Raw genomic sequence first — 11586 nt, forward strand, 5'->3', positions numbered from 1 at the left:
AATTCTGCCTACATGTAGTAGTAGTAGTAGACAGGTTTAATAGCAAAAACTTGACAGCTATCGCTGATTTGTGTTTCTTTACAACATATACAAAATCAAACTACACTTGTAAATATAAATCAAACTATAAATATTAACTCTTATTATACATTTTGACAAAAACCAGGACGAAAGAATTACCATATCGTTTTGTTCTTGCTTTAACGGGAACTAACTTATCTTGCTTTCTCGTTCTTGATGGTAGAGGTTGATCAGGTAGAATGTCATGGTGCTGAGATTTAGAAAGCAAGTACTTTCCGAAACTCATTATCAGAGTTATTTGAAACGGATCAGACGTTTGATTATCAGAGTTGTTTTACGAGAGTATATTGAAACAGAAAGTATCTCAAAGCCAATGCTCTAACTACTGGGGCATAATATTATTCCCTGTGTATACAAAACTGTTTGCAACGACACTCTTTGACAGGTACTTCCCATATTGCAAAGAAATTAAAAAATTGAACAAGCAGGATCTGTTCCCAGACGTTCCACAAGCAAGCAGATATTCACCCAGACAGTGAAAACAGGGTAGTTTCGACGGAAGGTGTTCATACTCTTGTAGACTTCAAAGATCTGTTGCTTCAATGCTTCTAACTCTGTAGATAGGACGTCGCTGTGGCTCATACTCAGAACAACCGGCATGCCCCAGAAGTACTGCTCAATTTTTGAGAAACTGTATGAACAAACAACAGAATGAGTCCAAATCAGTAGGAAGCATAGCCAGCATTTATACAGGAGTTTGGCAGAGATGCACCACAGCCCCTGAACTATTTAATTGCGCCGTTGACTATGTGATGATGAGGAAGACTACCTGACTGAATTTTGACCTGGAATTCAACAGCAGACTTTCAAGTGACGCTGACTTCGCCAACGATTTGGTAATCATAAGAAACGCCCTTGAAGAGCTTTTTTTTGCAGTGCTTACAGGCACAAGAGAAGAAGCTTACAAAGTAGGGCTCAACATCATTAGGAGCAAAACAAAAATCGTTTTGATTTATCCACAACCATGTCAACTGCCAGCTTCAAACATATGAATTGCCTAGACATCTTCCATCCTAGGGAGACTCAACAAATCTGGCATAATCCTGTTAGTCAGCCGCCTCATAGAAATGAGGATAATCAATGTATCTGTAGGCTCAATCTGACAATACACTACAGAAGCTTTGTCAACTACCGCCAAAACTTTGAAGAGGCTGGACGTAACTCAAACCAAAGGACTCCAAAAGATAGAGAGACTCAGCTAGTGCAATCGTATCAGTAAAACCAACCTCCTGACCTATACTAAGCATATTCCATCATACCTGTAAGTAATACACCATATGGTGAGATGGCACAGCCATCTTCTCCAAACCCCCCCAAGAAACACCATAATGAATTGCCTACAATTTCAACCCCATGGCCACTAGGTGGAAATAACCACGTGGTCATTCAAGAATGAAATGGTCTGAGAGTCAACATCAGTTCCTAAGCAAGGCAGGAATAACATTTGAGGACACAGCCGCGGCTGCTCAAGACTGGATGTCATAGAGGAGAATGGCGTCTGCTCTTCCATTGCTCCCGCCAACCCAACAAGAGAATGAAATCAAGTAAGTCTTTGTATATAGCTTTTCTTTTTTATGTTATTTTTTAGTAGCTTTTTAATTAGGTTTTTCAAATTTTGTTTGTTGATAACTATTCCGAGACATGAATCTGAAATGCTCGACATTTTTTTAATTTATTGTTTACTATCCTGATTAAAACTTTTACAAGTAAATTATTTAGAAATATTTATAATCATTAATGTTGTTTGGCTTCATAACGTTTTTCATAAAAATCCCTTTATATTCTTTTTTAATACAGTTTTCAAACATGACCTAAAGAATTCAAACCTCCTTTTTTATTGATAAGAATACTTTTTTTTATTGATAAGCATGCATTTTCATTGTCAAATATTAAATCTGATTCACTTTTCGAAAATTGTTTTTTGATTATTTCAAATTATCCATGGCTTTTGAGTATTCTGATCTCCTTGGTCAGAAGTCTAAGCTTTTATGGCATCCAGCTAATCCTGAAAGCTTATGAGCTATTGTTAAATACCAACAGTATCAAATACCCTCAGCCAAAGACCTGGAACATCTTTCTTTTTATTGATAAGAATACTGTTCTTATTGATAAGCATACATTTCCATCATCAAACATTCAAATCTTATTTATATTTTGAAAACTGTTATGATTATTTCAATTTATTTCATTTCACAATTAAAAAGATTATTTCAACTTCACAATTTAAAAATAATATACAGAATTCAAACTTCCTTTTTTATTGATAAGAATACTTTTTATGGATAAGCATTCTGATGTACCTGTTCAGAAGTCCAAGCTTGTATGGCTTACAGCTAATCCAGAATGATTATCAGCTACTGTTAAATACCAACAGTATCAATAACCCTCAGCCGAAGACCTGGAACCTCTTTCGTTATTGATAACCATGCATTTTCATCTTAAAATATTAAATCTGATTCACCTTTCGATTTTTTTTTTTTTTTGATTATTTCAATTTTTCCATGGCTTTCTAGTATTCTCATGTCCTTGCAAAGAAGACCAAGCTTTTATGGCTTTCAGCTAATCCAGAACGCTTGTCAGCTATTGTTAAATACCAATAGTATCAATTGCCCTCAGCCAAAGACCTGGAACCTCTTTTTTTATTGATAAGAATACTTTTTTTATTGATAAGCATACATATCCATCTTCAAACATTCAAATCTGATTTACATTTTGAAAACCATTTTTGATTATTTTGACTGTCTATACAGCTTTCCAATAGCCTCTTTCTAATGTGCTTATTTGTAAGTCAAGGCTTTGGTGGCTTTCAGCTAATTCTGAAAGCTTATCAACATTCTTAACAACATTCAGTACCATACTTTTTTTTATTGACAAAACTAAAGATACAAAAAATCCTTTGAATTGTGATTGATTTTTGCAGACCTTCTTATTACTGTTCATGTGCTTCATTTGTTTCCATTAACATGTTTTAATTTCCCTGGTCTCAAAAAATAAATATAAATAAATAAATAACACAAAAATAAATAAATACAAATAAAAATAAATAAATAATACAGTGTGTCCCCATTGCTGTTAACATAGGCAGCGCTATTGTGTGGCCTTTGAATTACTGTGTATCAATGAGCAGTTATGAAGTTATTTTTTATTAAAAGATTTTAAATTCAACAAAAAAAAGCTTGAAGATGAAATCTGATTTATGATGTAACATAACAGGATGCACTACAAAACTTCCTTTTTTTGTGGGGGGGGGGGGATCCAAAATTTCAGTCTCCCCAAAAAAGCTTAATTATTATTATGTAGAAACTATGGGGTGTGGGGTGTTTAAATTATGAATTGAACTTAAGATTTTACTAAAATCACATATTTTTATTCCTGAGTCATTGAACATGCACATTTTCATCATATCTTTTGAGACAATCTTAGAGAAAACTTCCCCCTATACTCTTATTGTGGCACTACAATTGAACAAATAACTGGATAATGATAAATTTCAAGATTAGGAAGCTGAATGAAATGTAACAAAAGAGCTACTGCTGCTCTTACTTTAGAAAGGTGAATGTCTTAAATTTACACCCTTCCCCAGGGATGGGGGTGCACAGTGTCAACAAGCAATTACCTTTCTCTGTTCCCTTTGACTGTGCACTGTACTGAGCAGAGCATCTCGATCCACTATCCTTCTTCCTGACAAGTCTTGCTCTGGTTCAGAACAAAATTTTCCTTCAAACAGATACATAGTGAACCATTTACAAATGTCACCTATAAAATATAATATTTTAGCAATAAACAGCCACGAATCTTAGGTCAAATCAAAGTGATCAGAATCTATAAGCATAAGTTTAGCCTTCAGGAGGTGGGGTTTATCAAAAGACATCCTAGGAAGGGAGCATGGAACAAATATGGAAATCTATGAGTTTTGGGCCAAATTTCTTCAATTTTTCAGGAGGGGAGTTTAATTCATTATCCTTGTTTTTTATATACCAAAGGGTATAATCTCACGTTTTCTCTCCTGAAAAAATGAGTTAATGTGTAGATTAATGCGCACCTTAACAATCTTAAGAGACATGGGACCCCAACATTATTGGGTTGAAAATAGCTCAGTACTTCTAGCTTAGAGTTAACCAGGCATAATTAAACATATCATTCCATGTTCCACAGCAAAATCACATCATTCATTCAGCAGCTCACTGCAATTTTAATTTTTTTTTTTTTTTTTTTTTTTTTAAAGTTATTTGAATTGAAGGTAGAAACAACTAACAAACAATATAAAACCTTATTTCAACTTCTGCAAATTACTGTTCTGTTTTGGCCACGTTTTGGATGTTTAATAACATCAATTTTTTCCTATCTTCTCTTTGTTCAAATTATACCAGCAAACATGGCATGGAGGGGGTTTTCTTTCCCAAAAAAATTATTCAAAAGATTCTTCTACAAAAACTGGGAAGTTTCAGCTGAAAATGCTCTTTGTTATGTTTTAACCCTCCTCATTGTTTTTTTTTTTTTCTATTCTGTTAATTTTCTTCTTTGACATGCCTATAAAAAGAAAAAGCATGGCAGAAAATTGTTGATTATACTCAGTAAGCCTGATTGGAGCACTTGTTTCCTACACTTGAAGGATCCTTGTCTCTGCACTCTATGGTGTCATTTACAACTTTAGTTTTATATCCCAGGGGTCCATAATAGAAACTGGGGCACCCTTGCCCAGGGCTGTAAATGCAGGCAGAGGAGGAAGAAGGCCCTTTAAATGTAAGCTCAGCAGGGCCCACTGGTTTGTTCATAGGTCCTATGAGTTACAATCCTTCTCTCAGTAATGGGTTAAATTGCATGTAATACAGAACACCATCATGGGAGGATCCTCTAGAGGAAGACAACTACACCAGGACATAAGATCCAGATCTATGGACAATGTCCACTGCAAAGGGTAGCCTCAACGCTGTTGGGGTACCCACAAGACTGGGGACTTTTGATTAGCTCTATTCCTACTTGAGGAGAGGTACTCTTCAAGGAAATTATGGCCTATTAACTGACAAAGCATTTGCAGGGGATTCTGATTAATGGGTAATTCTTCTGAGCTTGGTCGGTTTTGAGGGGCATTTTAGGGCTGAAAACCCTCTTCCTAGCTAATTTATCCACTATGGGTTGCCTCCGTGATGTAGCATAACATTTAAAGACATGAATACAAAATGAGTTGGAGGTAATAGACTTGAGATTGTCTGTACAGGAATTCAAACCTTGTTAATAGAAGAGCATCACCAAGTGCTGAAAACCATGTTGTGACCAAGATGGGCCAAGAATTGTACAGAGCCTCCATTCATACTGAAGGTATCAGGGACTTTTTGCTGCAAGTTCTTGGCCAGCTTAAGCAATTCAATGTAGACGTGAGGAAATGTGTTGGTCATTGTCCTGTGCTGGTATCTGGGACCATTGCTTTTCCTAAGGCCAATGTAATTTCAATGATTTCAAGAATGTAAAAATCACAACTTGGGATGTTACAACATTAAAAAATAACTATTGTATCAAAATTTTGACTAGCAAATTTAAACAATTCAAACTGGACTTATTAGGGGTTTCAGAAGCTCATATCCAAGGGTAGGAAGCATGAAATTAGGTGATATAGAATTTATTTATTCAGGCAGGAAGGATGGGGTGCATAGACAGGGAATAGGACTCATGATGAATAGGGAAGCTGCTAAGTCTTGTTTCGGCTGGAAGGGTATTATAAATGGAATAATAATTGCTCATTGTATGACTAAAAAGTGGAGGGCATCAGTTATAGTGGTATATGCTCCTGCAGAACCAACTAATGGAGATACTAGTGACTTGGATGAATTTTACTTACAATTACAGGAACAAATAGACAGAGCCCTGGGTAGAACTATGGTGTTTTTATTAAGAGATTTTAATGCCCAGGTCAGTAGAAGTAGGGATAGGGGGTATCCTAGCCTAGGTAGATTTGGTGTAGGAAAAGACAACAGTAATGACTACAACCTTCTGTAATTTTGTAGGTATAACAATCTAGTTATAACCAAAGACAATATGGCCCATAAGTTAACATCATATTCACATGATGGTTAAGGTTAGACAACTGATCTTATTGATTATGTTGTTTTAAACTAGAGACTGGGAGGATCAATACAAGATACCAGAATATAAAGGAATGCTGTTATGGATGTTAATCAATAAATCAATGTCTATCAAGGCTCTCATTTCCTGCCTTGGTACACCATACAATCTAGGTTTAGGGTACTAAACCAGTAGATTGACTGTTGGAACAATGTTCTGTTCTTTAATCAGCAAGAAACTACAAAATAACTGACCCAGATTTGATTACAAAATAACTGACCCAGATTTGATTTATACACTATATTAAAAGCTCTGTCACTGCTTGTCTTTATACACTTTCAGATGCATGCTCAAAGCAGCATTGCTAATACATGAAAGCACTTTTCAGACACTCATGTCAATGAGCATGCATGCAACATGCCAAAACAGTTTAATGGCACAAAATTTTATTAGCATGTTCCAACACATCAACCAAAAAACTGACATGGAAAACAGCCAGTGTTCTAACAGAGATCAGACTGGGTCTTTTACATTTAAACCTTCAGTTACTTGTACTGAGACAAAATGTCAAATAGTAAAATAAAAACATTCAAACCTTCAGATACTTTATTTAAAACATGTAAATTCTAAATATCAACAAGATCCAAGAGCTCATATGGCACTTGTGACAAGGTCAGAATAGCCAAAAGCCTTCAGCCCTCCCCCAGATGGTCAAATTGGGAAAAAGACTGTTATCAGATCAATTTGTACAGGTCACTGACATGCCTACCAATTTTTATTGTCCTTGCACATCCAGAAGCACTAAACTTGCCAAAGCACTGGACCCCTCCCCAACTCCCCCAAAGAAAGCAGATTCAGTCCAGTTATGTCAATCATGTGTCTATAGCTTGTGCTTATTCTTACACTCACCAAAGCACTAGAAATCCCCCCAACTCCCTCAAAGAGATTGGATCTGGTCTGGTTATGACAAAAATGTATCTAGAACTTGTGCTTATTTTCCCCATCAAGATCCAGCATTTTCCAAAAATTCTGGTTTCCAGTATTTCCATTTCTCCCCTGAAAATGGAGCATCTGAGACATGATATCTTTCTATACATCAAGTTTCATTAAGATCCAATTACCCATTCATGAGATAAACATAACTCATTTTTCACAATTTTCCCTCCCTCTAGCCCCCCCCCCCCAAATGGTCAAATCAAGGAAATGACTGTTATCAATTCAATTTGTACAGGTCCCTGACACACCTACCAATTTCCATTGTCCTAGCATGTCCAGAAGCACCAAACTTGCTAAAGCACTGAAAATACCCCTCCCCAAAGAGAGCAGATCTAGTCCAGTTATGTCAATCATGTATCTAGCACTTGTGCTTATTTTTCCTACAAAGTTTTATTTCAATCCCTCTAGTCTAAGCATTTTTCAAGATTTCTGGTTTCACTCTCCAACTCCCCCCAATGTCAATGAATCCAGTTGGGATTGATAATAAGAGTTCTGAGAGACAAGGTTCTTCTAAATATCAAATTTCAATAAGATCCAAAAACCTGTTTGTAAGCTAAAAATACCTCATTTTTTCTAATTTTTACAAATTCACCATCCTTCCACTTCCCTCCCAAATGGCTGAATTTGGGAAGTGACTATTTCTAATTTAATCTGGTCTGATCCCTGATATGCCTGCCAACTTTCATTGTCTTAGTTTATCCGGAAGTGCCTGCCAACTTTCATTGTCTTAGTTTATCCGGAAGTGCCTGAACTGGAAAAACCAGGACCAACAGACAGACAGAAATTGCAATTGCTATATGTCACTTGGTAAATACCAAGTGTCATACAAAGTTGCAAATATCAAAAGGCAACAGTATTAACTAATCAAACAGAACTTCTACTATTCCAAACATGTCTGGCAGTGAAACTTTATTCCTTTTGATTTTAGGAACTCATCTAGCTCTTTTGATGATCTGGTGTAATTGGTTGAAAGATCTTCAAGGATACAAGGCTGATGCACATGCTCCTCACACCTATCACAAGTAATCCAAAAGCACCCAAACCAGATGCTGTGGTTTTCATTGATGTTTTATTTTTGATTCCTTGACTTTTAGGGGATGTTCCTCCTGTTTCAAAAAAAAGATAAATTTTCTCAGACTTGTAAGTTTTGATAAGAAACATAACAAATTTTATATACTTGGAATCAGCACAATAAGCTGAATCCTTCTGTACATCTACTGATATCAAAGTTACACAAGGAGCTGAAAATGGAGAAAGTTTACAGTAGACTCAAACTTTAACAAATAAATCATGCTCTTAGCAAGTTTTCTATATTGCAGTGCAAACTGAAAGCATGACTGACTGGTTCACTTTTCTTAGGATGATGGTAGGCAACTATAATGTTTTGAAACGAACAGAAGACAAGATCTTGACCAAAGTAAGACAAGAGAGGAACTCCCTAAAACAAACTGAGAATTCATTAAAAGAAAAAGCTGTCCAAGGTCCTCTGAATATAGGCCTTTATGAACTCAATTTATATTTTGCTAAGGCTTGAAAATTACACCTAGTATATTCCATGTTCTACTTGACTAGCAATACCATAATTTAATAAACCCATTATCCTACTTCTAATTTCTGGAACTATAAACACCATAAAAATGATTTGACCCAAATCCCAATAGACTAAGGTTAGATATCACCTTTATGTCAAAGAATTCAATTCAAAAGTTTACAGAATAGTGTGTAGGCCTGGTTCAACAGAACAATTTAATCTCATGATTTACAGAAGTTGAAGGAAGATGGGTACAGAAGTTGAAAGAAGCGTAAGAAAGATATCCATTTTAACATTAAATATAAAGTTGACAAAATAGCAATCTTATATGAAATTTGCCAACATCTATCTTAGACCTTGTTTACTGTACACTACTGTTGCTTCTAGTTACTCATTGCTGGCAATTTTAGTAAAAGCCAAGCCTCAGACTTAATGCTTTGTTTGTTTAATGTTTTCACATTGTTTACTTATATACTGATTGTAATGATTTAATTATGTAATAATTTTGAAATTAGCTGTGTAATGTCTGCTAATTAGTAACTTTTCTTCACTGGCTCTTGAAAAAAAAAAAATATATTATTGACAACTTAGGCATGGAACAGGCCATCTTTACTTTTTAACTGGTTGGTATACCTCCCCCTTATCAGCTTGAATAGCATACATTTTTATTTTGCTGATAAAATCAATAGCAAAACATTACTAGTGCTAATAAAAAATTCACAAATGTCAAAAAGTTTTTTTTAATGTGAAAGATTGCTGAAACTGTAAAACAGGTTGGATAGTTGAAAACAATAAAATTTGAGGAAGAGCCTCAGCATTATTGGTAGCCTACTCCATTTTTCATATTTTGAATCAAACAAAACTAGCCTACATAGTATTTTCTTTTATTTGTTTTACAAACTGTATGGCCACAATTCAAGTAAAAATGCTCCAAACCATCTTTATGACATGGTTGTCCATCCAATTTTCTGTTTAGATTTTTTTTAAATGACCAGATTGGGAAACAGATTTGCTGTGACCTGAAAAGCAACACTATCCTGTTGTTTTATTGAGAGGTTTGTTGTTTATTGTGAAAAAACTGACTATTTAAAAAGTGCACAAGGCTTATCTCATAGAACTGAAGAAAATATCATCTAATTACTAACAATGGTAAAATTCTAGTTGATTGACTTCTTGCTATCTCAGAAAGGGGTTAGGCTAGGAAAATGAAACTTTCAGGGATGGGTCTACAGGCTAAAGTATATCCTAGGAAGGTATTTTGAAGTACCTACCTCTACTCCTTCTCTCTCTAGAGGGCCCTGACCTTTGATGACCTTTAAAAATATGTGTGTTATAAAAGTGAAACCTTGCAAAACAGATCTCCTGCTTGAATGAAGTACAGCAAAATTGTTTTAAGCTTCATAATTTTGTACAATCCAATTCTAATTTATAAGGTTTTAAAGATATGCAAATACATTTCCTAAATTTTGAAAAAAAAATTGATATGGCTCAGAATTCTACTCAAATAACAGGAATTGGATTTTCAGAACTAAAGGCAGAGAAAAAGCAACTGGTAACTGAAAATTAAGTTAAAATGTTATTTTGTCAAAATTTCAATAGGTACAGACCTGTCATGTAGGCAAATGTCAGACCTCTCTAGAGGGATAAGGAGTGAAGGTATGTACTTTAAAATACCTTCCTGAGATATACTTTAGCCTGTAGACCCATACCTGAAAGTTTCATTTTCCTAACCTAACCATTTTCTGAGATAGCAAGAAATCACTCAACTAGATTTTTACCATAACAATAGCCTAATTAAATGACTTTAAAAAAAATGAAAATCTTTGCAAATATGCTAGATTGGTAAAAGTTAGGGTAAAATTCTAGTTAATTGACTTCTTGTTATCTCGGAAAGGGTTTAGGTTAGAAAAATGAAACTTTCAGGGATGGGTCTACAGGCTACACTATGTCCTGGGAAGGTATTTTAAAGTACCCATCTCCACTCCTTCTCCTTCTAGAGGGCCCTGAAATTTGCCCACATAACAGATGTATACCTATTGAAATTTTGACAAAACAACATTTTACCTTAATTTTCAATTACTAGTTGCTTTTTCTCTGCCTTTAGTTCTGAAAACAAAATTCCTATTATTTGAGTAGAATTTTAAGCCATATCAATGTTTTTTTTTCAAAATTTAGGAAATGTATTTGCATATCTTTAAAACCTCATAAAATGAAATTGAGCAAAGTTATGAAGCTGAAAACAATTTTGTTATACTTCAATTAAGCAGAAGATCTATTTTGCAAGGTTTCACTTTTATAACACACATAGGCTATTTTTAAAGGTCATCAAAGGTCAGGGCCCTCTAGAGGGAGAAGGAGTGGAGGTAGTTGCTTCAAAATACCTTCCTGGGACATACTTTAGTCTGTAGATTCAAACCCTGAAAGTTTCATTTTCTTGACCTAAACCCTTTCCGAGATAGCAAGAAGTCAATTAACTAGAATTTTACCAAAGTTAGGCTGTCAACAGCTGGATCAGACTAAGCTAGAAATTGTCCAGATCAGAACAAGCTAGAAGAAAGAAAAGGGTGGAAAACTGTCATTTTAAAGTAAAACCAGTGAGGTTGAAGTCTTCCTTAACTTCTTCGGGGGGGGTGCTGCTTTTTTGATTAGGTGTTGGTAACTGGTTTAGCATCCTACTAAAATCTTCACCACCCAAACAGGCATGGCCTGGTGTAAATTTTAGCCTGTCAGCTTTGCAATATAACTTAGCTTGGTTTCCTAGAGTGTATAATAGTTAAATAGCTCAATTAAAGAAAATATACCAATGCTTTTCAACAGGGGAAGTAATGAAGCTAAAGCAATAAATCTTCAAATCATCCCGGCGATATTAGCCTAGTAACGCTATTTCTTCTTAGAAGGAATGCATTGAAGAATCCCAT

General features: G+C 35.1%; 1 protein-coding gene across 2 annotated transcripts in view; it reads right to left on the reverse strand.

Moving 5' to 3' along the window:
• Positions 1-11586, reverse strand: part of LOC136032697 (ubiquitin-protein ligase E3C-like) — a 92030-nt gene extending 80444 nt beyond the window's left edge. For both annotated transcript variants that reach the window (XM_065712998.1, XM_065712999.1), the window contains exons 1-2: positions 11470-11586; positions 3698-3837 (exon numbers count right to left, since the gene is read on the reverse strand). In XM_065712998.1, coding sequence (XP_065569070.1) covers positions 3698-3814 — 117 coding nt within the window. In that variant the 5' untranslated portion in view covers positions 3815-3837; positions 11470-11586. The remainder of the gene's footprint in view (positions 1-3697; positions 3838-11469) is intronic.

Source organism: Artemia franciscana, chromosome 11 (genome assembly GCF_032884065.1).
Source record: "Artemia franciscana chromosome 11, ASM3288406v1, whole genome shotgun sequence".
Classification (NCBI taxonomy): domain Eukaryota; kingdom Metazoa; phylum Arthropoda; class Branchiopoda; order Anostraca; family Artemiidae; genus Artemia; species Artemia franciscana.